Source organism: Platalea leucorodia (assembly GCF_965183815.1).
Source record: "Platalea leucorodia genome assembly, chromosome: 4".
NCBI lineage: Eukaryota > Metazoa > Chordata > Aves > Pelecaniformes > Threskiornithidae > Platalea > Platalea leucorodia.
Genome location: NC_138826.1, coordinates 15,653,447 through 15,667,282, shown reverse-complemented (window position 1 = coordinate 15,667,282; position 13,836 = coordinate 15,653,447). Strand labels below are relative to the sequence as shown.

General features: G+C 38.6%; 1 protein-coding gene across 2 annotated transcripts in view; it reads right to left on the bottom strand.

Annotated features, from left to right (window-relative positions):
- Window positions 1-637: 637 nt before the first annotated feature.
- SLF2 (SMC5-SMC6 complex localization factor 2) overlaps window positions 638-13,836 on the bottom strand; it is a gene marked incomplete at its 5' end in the record, with an annotated part of 30,898 nt that continues 17,699 nt past the window's right edge. Inside the window, 10 exons of one of the 2 annotated variants that reach the window (XM_082310141.1) lie at window positions 638-3,440; window positions 4,568-4,636; window positions 6,011-6,097; window positions 7,815-7,892; window positions 8,712-8,834; window positions 9,345-9,432; window positions 10,150-10,247; window positions 10,821-10,997; window positions 12,103-12,211; window positions 12,631-12,772. In XM_082310141.1, coding sequence (XP_082166267.1) covers window positions 3,405-3,440; window positions 4,568-4,636; window positions 6,011-6,097; window positions 7,815-7,892; window positions 8,712-8,834; window positions 9,345-9,432; window positions 10,150-10,247; window positions 10,821-10,997; window positions 12,103-12,211; window positions 12,631-12,772 — 1,007 coding nt within the window. In that variant the 3' untranslated portion in view covers window positions 638-3,404. The remainder of the gene's footprint in view (window positions 3,441-4,567; window positions 4,637-6,010; window positions 6,098-7,814; window positions 7,893-8,711; window positions 8,835-9,344; window positions 9,433-10,149; window positions 10,248-10,820; window positions 10,998-12,102; window positions 12,212-12,630; window positions 12,773-13,836) is intronic. The other variant, XM_082310142.1, reaches the window with a different exon arrangement.

Below are 13,836 nucleotides of genomic sequence, written 5' to 3'. Positions count from 1 at the left end.
TGAATCTCCAAGAGAGCATAGTCTCTCTCGCAGCCCACGTGCCCAGCGCCCACCCCGGGCTCGGCCACCTCTGAAGACCCAAAGCTGGCTGCTTGATGATGCTAAGCACGGGCAGCTTTGATGGAGACAGAGCTGGCTTGTCTGTGCTCAGAAAATTACCACTGCAGTATCCATCACTCATTATTAAAAAGGTCTTTTTCCACCCTGAAATGCTACCTCTAAAGTCCTATCATGCGGCAATCTCACCGGCCGCTCCGCCGATAATAACGGCGCGCTCCACGTGTTTGTGCCAGTCATCTGCTTCTCCCGGACACTCTCGGCTCAACGACCAGCGCTGGGGACTTCAGAGAGCTCCTGCAGCCACCGCGACAGCGAAGCGTACGTGTCCTACTGACCTTCAGCCAGACCTACCTGCACGTCGTTAATCACTTCTGAAATCCCCATCCATTACCAAGTTCCACAACAGGAACAGGGAGAATGAGATGTGCGAATAGTTTCGCTGGCAGGTTTCTTCACCTTAAAGCCAGAAGGGTTCGGCTTTTTTTAAGCCATACAGAGGCTTGTCAGAAAATTTAAAAAAAAAAAAAAAAAAAAAAAAGGCAAAGAGCCACAAATGTATATTTTATAGTCAGCCTTTAATTTTTTGTCTGTGATTACTGCAATAAAGTGCACCTAATTTCACATGAAATGAGATAACATGGCTCTTAATACAGCCAACATAATATCAACAGATAAATCTCAGTGCAAAATGCTTATCTGAAGACAACCAAAGCAGTTAAGACATTTACTGTGCAAACAGCCTTTTCCGATGCACGTAACTTCTGGCTGGGGGCCAGTAAATGAGTCAGCGAAACGCAACGGCAGCGGGTTTGCTACTTCATTTCCAGGAGTCCTGAAGCACTGCTCAGCTCAGCAGCCCCGTGTAGAGACTCTGCAGCGGTGCTTTGGGATCATCTCTGTAAGGACACCGATGAGCTCCGAATTCAACCCACACCGAGACTTAAGCAACTGGGGAATTACTACTCGGCTACAAAACAGATGGAAGAAAAGTCCAGACAAAGCAGGAGGGGGAGAGAGAGGGGGAAATGCCAGAATGGATACACAGGCACTCAGCATGAAAACACGGGACTGGCTGAGCTAAGAATTACTTCAAGACCTTCTCCATGTATAGTAAGCTCATCAGCTGCGAACGCAAGAACTACGACGTGTGCTGTAAGACCAAAATAGTACCCGCAGCCATTTTTTTTGTGAAGCAGCTGAGGCATGACCATTTTGTGTAGTGACATTTAATTAGAAAAGCAGAGCTGGTTTTATTTTTTCATTGTTCTATTAAATAAAAGTAAATATCAAAGTGGTTATTTCATCTGGAAAAAAAAGCCAGCAGTTTCAATGTGCTTTGAACTGCAGTACAAAAACTGTTCATCTCAACCCCTCCCCTCTCCTTCTCCAAAATATACAGGACAGCAACTTCAACTTCAACTTCACATGGTAAGAAAATATATACACATTACATACAGTAAACATATTCTGCCTTTTTTTTTTTTAAACTTTATACAACATTAGTGAGGAAAAATATAAACATTAATAAAATTACATACAATATATTCAACATAGTAAGCAACTGCTACCAGAGCAAAGGTTGATACACTATCAAAAGACAGCCAGAGGAAAGGATAGTGTTGCCATACCAATATAACGACACATCATTTTTTTTAATAGCTTAAAGCAATTCTATTGCCAAAGAAAGATACCCTTTGAGGTAGATTCTTCCAATTCTTAAACAACACGTTGAGATTAAAAAAACCAGGGATTTTCTGCCCCCCTCCCCCGAACAATGTCACGAGCATAACTTTTGTTTGAACGAAGATAAGCTGATTATCCTGTGAAGCGCAGAGACGCTGCAGTCTTAGGCTAACTCTCTAACACTTGAAATGAAAGACAAAACATCTAATACAAATTTCCAAATAAAATACCTTCCCTGTAAGACACGTGTCCATAATACTTCCTTTATATGTAATATACATACTTAAATTTGAAGGGTTTGGGTGGCGTTTTTTCAGCCTTATTTTACATTCTCATCTGGGAAAGTTGTAGGGAATTTATCATACAAGACAAGACAGGGTAATCTACAAAAATTAAAAGGAAACAGTATTATAAAATGCACATGTTGATATTATTAAAAATCTCACTTCTTAAGGGAGTCCCAATTGCTGCTTCTACACGATACTTTAACTTTCTGTTCATATATACACACATCCTACAGACAAACCACAGTGTAGGGTTTAAATGATGGCATTTTCACAGAAAGCACAAAAGAAGATGACATCTTCCTTTGATTATTTCTCAAACAGCTCTCGGAGCTTTGCGCACATACAGCGTGTGCGGCAAGGCTTCACACAAAGGAATTCAGACCTCATACGGCTTCCACAGTTTTTACATATGTGGCCAAACGCTGTTCTTCTCAAATCTCCACTGAGCTGGTATGTCAGGAATAGTATTTTCTCCATTTAAAGAAATTGCTGAAACCAGATAACAAATACAGACGTGCTTGTTTCTTAAAGAACAGCACAACGATACTACTGGTGTAATAAGATCTCATTTGTAACTTGGTCATATAGAAACACTTCCTGTGCAGTCACATTCACTGCATGAATAAATTCATGTCTGAAGATGAGGAAGTTAAAATGAATGCATCGCTGTAACAACAAATTCTATTTTATTTGATAAAACACAGCCACAGAGCAGAGGCATTCACTTAACCTGTTTGGGCACAGCCACTCTTAAGCTCTGTTTCCACCCTCAAGTAAACGCGGGAGCAGTCACTTGTTCACATTCAACTGCTGTATTTTTTATTTTTAGAGACATTGGAGGGTCATACCAATTCTGCTTTGCAGATTAACATGTGCAGGCAATTTTGTTCTTCAGCCCACTTTTGAACCACTTCCTCACCTGCTCGCATCAGGGGAGGTCTAATACTGTTTCTGAACTCACGTTCCATGTCACAGGGCAGTTCTTTCCCAGCCATCCTAAAACAACGTTTGCAGGTGTGTGCTGGCAAGAAAACTCATACATATGGTTTTCAAATACCTCTTGTGATTAACGAGAAAACTTCCCTCATCTTTCAACGTGATACAATATTTCCAGCCAACTCAGACAGGGCTATAGAAATAGCTGGGGGTTTTTTTCAGTTTACCCACTTCAATTTTTGAGAAGTAGTGTATTTGCAGTAAAAGCAATGTTAATCAAATTAAATCCTTGTGTTGTTAGTATTTGGCTGAATCAAGCTCAAGTTCTAACTCAGGTGATTGATTTCTTCTGTTCTGACCAAGGTGAAGCTGCATTCATTCTACACCTTCCTTGGTTTCAGAGTTTTTGCTGTTATCTTCCCTGAACTAGGCAAGATTTCATGAATCTGGCTCCCAGAAGTCATGCAGTTTTCCCTAAAGAGCAAAAACAAAATAGTAAACACGTCAGAAACCCAACAATAGAAGTAAAGAGTAGAGTAGGCAAGTGCTTAGCTTGAGATTGCCACAATGTGTTGCAAGTCCCTAGAATTTTATTTGGAAACACTTGCTAGTTTCCCCACATGTGGATCAACTCCAAATATCTCTGAAAAACCAGCTCTGAAAGAGCAGCATCATTATCAGCCTTCACCAACTGGTAAGTAGCTTCTGCAGTTCCCTTCCCCCTCTATAACAAGAAATGTCACACGCACTATGAATTTTGTCTTTTTTGCACATTGCTGGGAACGATTAATAGTCTTTACAGACAAATGGTTGACTACCCAGTTTTTAACCGAAAGCAATACTAAGCATATATGTATGATTTAAATTTTATGTAAGTGGAAAGCTCCAAGCTTTTCCAAGACAGGTAGCTTTATATTCCAAGACAGGACTCAAACAGTTGGTCTGATCACATTACAAAAGAAACCTTACAACCCTAGACTGGAAGAAACAGCTCTGAACTCTGGGTATCAATAGAAATTATCCACCTATTCCACCAAGGCCAGCTAGGTATCATGAAGGCAAATATTAATGAGACTAATCATGACATTATTTACTACTGCACACTTTTACAGAGCATGAAAGGCTTTTCCTAATCATTGCATGAAATTCAACACATTCAAAGAGGAAGGAGTTATCAAGAGCCGTTAAACATATGCAGATAGAGCCTTGGACCCAAGCAGTCTCAAAGCCACACGCCGCCAGACCACAGCAGGAAGTGCATCACTGCATTCCTGCCCCAACGTCCTTTTCGAAGCATGTGCTAATAACTACAGAGACAGGCCCTGTGACTTGACTCAGTACTAGCATTTTAGTGTATTACGCAGGCCATTTACAAAAGCAGCACTTTTAAGGATGAAGATGAAATCTTGGGTTTACCGAAGCCAGCAAAGTAAGAATTTTAATTAAAATCTATTCTAATACATCTAAGTGTATTCCACAGCCATGCCATTTATGAAGAAAAAAAAAAACTCCTTAAAAGAATATGCTATTTTCAAATGCTAAAAAGCGAGTTAAATGCACCCTGCAATACGAAAAGAGAGAAAAAGGTTTCATTACAGTACCTGAGTAGGCCGAGTGGTTTGTATCATATCTTGCCATTTGCCATATATCCTAGCAACTAAGTCTTTCACCTGCAAATTCAGATTGATTAGTTTAGCCATTTACAGAAAAAAAAGCCAAAATCATACTTCCTGTCTCCCCCCAGCCCCAAACCCACGAAAGCCCGGATAACCCAACACCCAAGGTTTACTGGAAGGGAACAATTTTACAGCCAGCACAAAGTATCACCACCTCAACTCCAACCAGATCCCTGTAATTTGGGGCTCTGAATTCAAAGTCATGTACTCCACACAAACACATTACAGGCACACGACTCCCCACGTTAAGTGCTTGGAATCAGCACACAAGCCTCTGGCCTCCAAACACCCACCTCATCCTTTGGGTGAGTTAGGCTTGTTACACAAGTCTGACTGTACCTAGAAAAGGTGCCTGCAACTGCAATCACAAGAAGCCAACTATGCAGCACTGTCTGCTACTGAAATTAATTCCTTATACATAAAAGTGTGCTTTTTCATAACCAAATGACAAGCAGGTGTTTAATCCAAGCCATTCAGAACTGAGACTTGCTTCATATGCTCTGTTAAAACCCAGCACAGTGGCGTCCTCTGGAAGTTACCGTAGGGGAAAAACAGAGTAAGATTTTCCCCTCTCAGTTCAAGGGCAATAGAAACAAAAGTGAAAGTGACCTGAGATACAAAAATCCAAGGCAAGAGTAATTAACTTGTTAAAAGGATCCATGCTCTACTAATCTGGCTGAATAAAAAAGAATCTTCTTGAGAGGTAAGGATGCACACAACCACAAGTGTTCGATTTAAAGCTGAAGAAGCCAAGGCTTTCCAGAGTTCAGGTCAGTCACTTTACCACTGATCTGATTTAGCTTGCTATGACAGCATGCAAAGCATGAAAGTCACAAAATTAAGACTATCGTTAGTAAGTACCACACCACGAAGCAAATGAAAGGCAATTATCCAAACTTGATGCTACATCACATACACTGTTAGCTTAAATCCACAACATTTTTAACTCATTAATTTGAAAATAAAACAAAAACACGTGCAAGATAGGATAGGTTTTCAGTCCTCTGTATCCTGTCCTGGATGTAGCCTCTGCTCTTAAAAAGTAGTCAACTATCAGTGACTACCAAGAAAAGAAACGGAGCAACTCTGTGGGTCTAAAAGTTGAGATGCCTGGCTAAAAGGAAGACAAGCTCACATTTTACAGTTGTTGAGAGTCCTGTTGTTAGCAAAAGGAGCATTTTCAGTGCATTAAAATGGGCATATGCTTACGTACATGCAAAGACATGATGCAGACAGAGAAACCAGAAAAAAAACAAAACCATGAGGAACTCTTAGAATTTCCAGGGCTGGGATGAGGGAACAACACACATCAAGAACAGTAAAAACCACTCTAAAACAAACAAAAAAACCCCAGCTTACATGTCTTACCTTAGTTCGATAAAACAGCCTTGCATCTTCTCTAATATCACATTTTATATGCTTATCTAAGGCACCACAAAGCTTCAGTAAGTGTTGCTGAATAAAGACAAAAGTGTACAGCTATTTAAAACCTCCATGTCAAAAATAAAAGCTTTCTTCAAATATTATTTCAATTTAAAAATTATATGCTTCAGATTGCATTTTTCTCAGAAATATACAGTAAGGAAGGGGGAAAAGAAAGAAAACAAGATCACAAGATCCTCTATCACTTGCTGGTATGCACCCGGTAAACCAGGTCTAAGAGCTTTAAAAAATAGTCTCAAAGTATAGCAGAGCTATGCATCGCAAATTTTAAAGTTCCTGCTAGCTAATTTGTAAATCTTCTGTCCGAAGTAGCAAGCGCAGTGCCATTCAGATCTTTTATCAGCGAAAAAAGTTCTGAAGTTACTACAGATAAAAATAACCTTTTCAGTAATCATAACTCAGGTCATTTTCTTTTGTAGGGATTGGCTGAGCATGTAAAACATATCCAAGGTTTATGCACTGATCTTTTATTTCTCTCTAAATTTCTGATTACTTTTATTAAAGCTGTTTTGCAACTTCGTAATCTTTTGATAATGGCTCCTAAGATCTTTCACATTCTGTGAATTTCTTCATAAAATTGCTGTTTCCAGTCCCTCACTGAACAGCTGCAAAGAGGCTCTGCTCTGCAGAACAGGTGAGACATGCTGAAATTCTACTTATAAACATTTGCTGGTGTCTCAAGACCATGACAATTTACCCCATCTAACTGGAAGACAACCAGAAATGAAAGAGTTATATCAATCTTATACAAAGTCTAGCCTGGACAATATTCAGCCACACCTCTCCTGCCACTTGATGGCTAACAGGTCAGTGAATAATGGACTCTTTCCTCATTAAGCAATACAGAGACGTTAAAAAAAAAAAAAAGATCAGGTTCTCCACAGATCTTCAGAAAGACAGTTGTAAAAAACAAATCTCAAAAGATCATCACAATATAATCATTTTCTTTACCAAAGATGATTTTGTTTCAGATTACACTCTGTGATTATCTTTTTGCATTGAGTAGGAAACTGAGACACTTAAGCCCTGAAATGTAACCAAACATTACTGCTTTACCTCTCTCAAACATTTCATATGACAGATTTCTTAAAAGCCAAGAGTGATTCCATGGGGCAGAAGGTGTACACAAACACCTTGCAGCAAGCAACTCACAGCAAACGATCACAGAAATCTGAATAGGATTACTGAAAGGCTAAGCAGAAGGTATTACTTAACATGTTCACATCACGTGGCACAAAGGAACTATCACTGCAGAGAACAGAAGAGATACAGTCCTAGCTTTCACTTGCTGCACGGCTGTACTCCAGCACAGAAAACCATGATGTGTTTCAACGTATTTTACTGCATATTTTCAAAGTGGTTTTCTTCTAGACTGAAAAATTTCAACCCTACTTCGAAAATTCATAGGATCATTGCACTTCTTAGAATTTCTGTGTTGAGTTAACCTCCGGTTACTTTCTGAGAAAGACTAACAAAATAGATTTCTGCTGATCCACAGCCTTACATTTTAAGGTAGTTCCATTTGCAGAAATGCAGAAGAGGTTTCTTTCTCTGCAGTAAGTGCAGAGAAAGCTCTTCTGCATTTACTTTGCCCCGGAACAAAAGTTTCCCCCAGTGTTATTATCCACTGGTGATCTTCTATCACATGATAGCTCTTACCAAAATAGACCAAGTGTGCACGATAAACAGTCTTCTAAAATCTAAAGATCGAGCCACTGAAGTTACTTACCCTTTGATTAGAATTTACAACATCAAAGAAACTAGCTTCACTGACTAGATGAAGGAGGATGTAGATTAGGTAGTATGCCTGGAGAGAAATCAAGAGCTTTAGCTGTCAAAGCACAATCATACCTCTTCACATCTAGATACAGCACTATCTTTGCTTTCTGGAATGATTTCTCCAACAGCCAAATCAATGGACAAGTATGTCTACACATTTGCCTAAATAACTGATTTGAAACAGGACATTCATATGTTAGAAACATTTTAAAACAGTATTACACTGTTTTAAGTTACCTAAGTAACATAAAAAACTTTCTGTAGTTTTAATTACTGAAAATTAAATTCAGCCATCGGCTTTATTTTCCCATCATCTACATCCAGATCAAAATGCTTGCTAAGAGATTCCATGATAGGTGCAAATAACCAAACCAGCATTCAATTTTTGGATGGATGGAAATAGTAAATCTTTCTAATATTTCTTTATGAGAAAAGGTTCATATAAGATTCATAAATCTCTTTTTGAAGCCTGCAGGTGAAGGTCTGGCTCAGCATCAGCTTCCACTGGTTACATCAGAAGGAAGAGAGGATGGTCCTCTGATTACAGAGGACAGGACTCATGACATCCATGTGACTTAGCCATTCAGAAAATCTGATGATTTCCCTGTTTGTAAAACAGCCTAATACAGCTTCCTCCATCACATGCTACTTCTTTCCTTCCTCCATGACTATAATCAAAATTGAACACGAGTAGTATTTTAATTATACAGATGAACAGCGACAAAATAGCGTACGCACAATTCCACGTACAGAACCGCCCTCAGTTAACAGAATTAAAAGAAACATTCTCAAAATTGTAGAAGATGCATAAAAAGACCAATGCAAAAAAGCACTATCAGCTATGTACCTCCTGTTCTAGTTCTGTATCAAGGTGGTCTCCATTGGCATTCTGCTGCTCCAGTCCTTCTCCCATCTTCTTTAGTAGATTAGAAGGTTTCATGTACACCAGAAACTGATGCAGAAGAGACATCTACAGATACAAACATTAATGAATTGGACTGGTTTACTGGCAACAGAAAATTGGAAAGCAAGTGCCACTACACTATTATTTGTCCACTAAGACAAGAACATAAAAGGGATTTTTAATTAAAATGGAAGTTTTCATGCTTTGGGTAATTTTTGATTATTCACAAACTAAAGCATTTGTACATTGCCTCAATAAAAGATCAGCCGTACGAAAACAAAGAGTGACTCTACATGAACACAAAAGGAAGACTGAAAGAGGTGTAGACCTCTTTCCAACATCCAAAATGAATGTTTAGGCAGATAAACAATACTACACTTACAAGCTGCAGAACACTCAGGTTACACATGTTGCAAATATACTTTTAATACTAACCTAAACTAAAAATTACTAACTGGTCATTTTGCAAGGTTCTTGAAAATAGGCTTACATTATTAAAACATAAAACCCAAACACAATAATATACATGCTTTCTAAACTTTCAAATTATACACACAAAACACATATACGCAGTACCTGCTTGTCACTGTCATCAGGTATTTCTATATCCTTTTTATTAAGAAGCTTTGAAATTATCACTAGGCTAAGACGTCTTCTTACTTCCCTGAAAAACAATTAAAAAAATTATTTCCCAGAGAATTTCTTACATCTACAGGTTTCTACAAAGTGTATGAGGCTATGCATGGCTTCCTTAGACATAAACTTGCCTACAACTATTAAATTAGATTTTCTGAATATAGGTGCTATTAAACTAGTAAAAAGGCTAGTAAAATATAAGTACCCTTATCTCATTGCAGCTGTTCTTCTGCACAAGTAACACTGTTAGATGCTTGCCTCCAAGCCTGAAATTGAGGACCCAATTCATTCTCCTCGCTCAGATATGTTACAATTTACTCATTTCAAAGATACAAAACTCATAACAGATTGACACTTAAAAGCAGACATAAATCACCCAAAGAGAATTTAATTTTTAGTCATTTAGACAAGAATTAGAGTAGGTGATGGTTGTCAGAATCTGAAGTTTTTAAGTCTTTCTTTACTATAGGGCATCAGGAAGTCCGCAGCCCAGAAAACTACATATAGAATGTAAAATAACCCTTTTCCACAGCAGAGGTGATCAAGAAGCTATATATACACACAATAAGAATTGCATATACATCTGTAATACATGAGAAAACCCAAATACTTTTTTTTTAAAGCACCATGTAATACCTATTGCATTTATCAGACTTTGAGCTTATACAAATAAATCAGCTGTTAATGATACAAATAAATTAGTTGTTAACGATACTACATATTTCTGATGTTACAGTGTCATTACCGTCCACGTATTATCCAGCTAGGCACCAGCTGAACTAGCCACAGGAGATTATGGTGATGACTGGAGAGTTCACTCACTGCCAGGCAGAGCTCAGGCATCTTTAAAAGAACAACAACAAAAAAATCCCAATACTGAAGAACGGGTATCGTGGGCATTTGTTTTATTTGTAGAGGAGTACACATCTACTCCCTAGAAACATACACAGCACAAATGTCAAAAGGAATTGATCTAATAAGAGATGATGTGCATAAAACTATTTCTGCATTGCACCCATAGTTAAGTCTGCTAAATACTATTTTACAGTAGGATAGTTGAGATCAGATTGCTTTTAATGATATTTTATCAGTTTGGTGCAATCACTTCTTCGTTCTTTCAGAGAGCAATTTTAAACATACAGCTATTTTAGTAAATACAAGATGAAGTTCAATACAACAGTCCCCTTGCAGAAGGGGACAGGCAGGCATAATGTCACATGACAAAAAACCTCTCAGTCTACCCACCCGCTTCCTAAATCTCACACAAATCCAAAGCTCCCAATTTTTTCACATTACATTTTCAAGCAGTATTTTTCTGATATGTCAAGAAAAAATGAGAACTTCAAACCAGAAGTTTCTTGAGAATTAAGTTCCAGTTTCATAAATCTAGTACAAGAAAATTATTTATGAAGTTACCTTTGTATCCCAGTCTTTGATACTTATCAGAAGCTTTATGAAAAGGCACTGAAAATCCACCAAAGGAATTTGCTTTAACTGTTTCTCCAAGCTTATTTTAAGTAGCAATAGAAGCAGCAGCAATATATCTTGATCAGTATATCCACCTTGAATTACTGTTGTACAGAAACCTAGAAACTTTAAAAGAAATAAAAAACATTAAAATCTGAAATTGGTTTAGCTTGTTTTAAAGTATGATGAGAACTTAAGTTTTCCACCCTCACATTACAATGCATCTCAAATGATATATTGTTCTTGCAACACTTGTGTACTAACATCTCCCCATCTCCCAGTAACTGCACTCTTTTTTTCAATACCTGCTGAAGGCTCATCTTCTGAACAATGGCAATATTCCCTGGACATTACAGGAGTAGGAAAGATCTTTCTCCACTGCACAGATGATTCTCATCTAACTGAATGAAAGACTGACAGACTTTCTAAATACACAAGTAATACTGAAAACATAAGCAAGGGATTTTTCCCAACCCAAGTATTATCACATGGGTTACTTACAATATGGGATGTGTGTACAAATGAGAACACAAATTAATCAAGATATGTGTACTCTGTTTCTAGTGGAGATGCTCCAAGTGCTTCCTCTTCAACTAAGTGACTTTATAGTTAAGAATCTCTAAAGAAATGATGTTGGGAGTACTTCCACAAGGAACTCTGAAATCAGTTATAAAGTCAGTATTTTCACCATACAGCCTTAATCACAGAGAACTTGTGAAGTGTGAGCAGCACTTAGTCAGCCGACGGTCTCACGGGACACAGTGCATGGATCTAACAGCTCACTTCCACAGGAGAGTCACAGCTCCGGCTGCCCTCCATGAGCTCTCACCTCATTCACCTTGTGCTGCACAGGGACTAACAGTGTACCTCAGAGCTGCACCAATGCTCTGAGGCAGCACAAAACATACCACCCAACATCAACTCCCCTTCCCGTTTCCACTGGAACACAGAAATGGATAGTTTCTTCTACACGAGGGAGCAAAGACATTTGGTAAAGTGTCACATCGGGAAAAGGGAGGCAGCAGAACTGTGCAGCTGTGAGTGAAGCCAATGGAAGTCAGGAAACTCTAAAGCCTGCAATAATCTCTGCTGAATGTGAAGCTGAAACCCCAGGATAGCATCTACTCACAAAACATGGCCAGGACTAGATTTTTTGCTAAAAAAAACAGAACAAAGCAAAAAGCCCCACCACCACCACCCCCCCAGAAACCCCACCCTCGCGAAATCTCACCTTAATCACATTAATTAAATTGTTTTCTGGTAGACTGGAGAAGGCTGGACTGGCAGAGGTTAGGTCTCCTCTTGGCTGTTGTTTACTCACTGTTTCTTGCATCTGACTTCTAATAAAAGAGACACTAATCTGAGCAATAAATCAACAATTTACAAGCCCACAAAGGCTTATTTACATCAAACTGAAGAAAAAAAAACCCCTGCACCTTCAAATCAAAACAATCCTGAGTTACAGAGCACGCACATCTATCTCAACTTGTGACTGATTACTTACAATTTTGCCCAGCTATTTAGGCAACAATGTGGAGGACAAAGGACAACGCTCTGGTTTGCTGAATCCTTACCTGGCAGGCATTGTTTGAAGTTCTGGCTTATTTACTCTTATTAAGACCTGAGCTGAGAATTTAAAGAAGAGCATGGCTTGATGGAAGGGGGGGGAAATAAAGGAGAACCTTCTGATTCTACATTCTAAGCACAAGGCTTGCTTTCACAGGATCTAAGCAATAAATATCAAAAGGAAAACACTTACAAAATATCACACTCGTTAAAGTTGGGCTGAAGATGCTGCAATGGAAAGAGAGATCTAAACGCAACACCCATATTGACAAAAACAGCTGACACATCAGCTAGTGAAGGAATCCATGGTTTAGACTGTTCATCACTGATGGAAGCTACAAGTAAAAGACATGGAATGGATTAGTTTTAAATTTAGTTCTCAGCATTAGTTCCTTTTAAGGGAAACAAATAAGCTCAGCAGTCTGCATCAATTCTACCAGCTCTCATCTCAGAAGAGCTGGTATGTTGAACGATATGCTTATTTTCAGAACGATAGGGCAAGGGGGGGAATAGTCTAGCACAGTATTTTACACTAGAGAAATATCTTGCCTACGTAACAGGTGAATTACTTTAAAATTCCACTCATTATCCCTTACAGCTCTCTTTCATCACAAACAACAGAATAAGCAAGGAGGCATATTTACTTTTAAGAGAATACATAAATTACCCTTCTGTGTAAGTGCAGGTAAGAGGGTGTTATCATAGTAGGACTGGAAGTGGAGCGAAATAAGATTTGAAAACAGGCAAGGTTTCTAGAACAGAAGTGCTAAACGGATAGAATTTATTTATTTGATAGAAATAAGAAACAATGCTCACTGCAAAAAGGACTGATTTGTATGATGACTTGTATCTGAAAGTCTGCAAACTGTACAGAGGATTCTCTATAGGACATTAAACTAGCACAGTAACATCAAACTAGATGTAGTGTTTTCCAAACAGTGACAAAAGTTACTAGAATTCTGAATTGGGTCAATTTTGCGTCTTAGAGCTAAGTTTGCAAGGAAAAAAACAAATATAATGGAACATAACACTCCAGACACTGCAGGTTCAGGTTTCAATGTTCAGTAAAAAAACAACAACAAAAAAGATGCATCCTTAGTTAAGCACTGGAACAGAATGTCTCAGAATGGTTTAAAGACTATGCAGTGGGCAATTTTAAAGTGGTTAGACAACTTTCCAGGAGCAACTGTAGCCTATTTGATCCTGCTCTGAGGTCAGAGATCTGCTGGGATCTCTCCCAGCCTTAATTCTTTGAATTCATCAGCTTGAACTGTTCATTCAGAATCAAGCTTAATGCCAGCAAAGCACAAAATAAAGGAGGCTACATTCCCTCTCGCATCAGCTCACAGACTGATTTCAAACAAGATTCAAAGTATGGGGTACAATTTGGACAGACCTG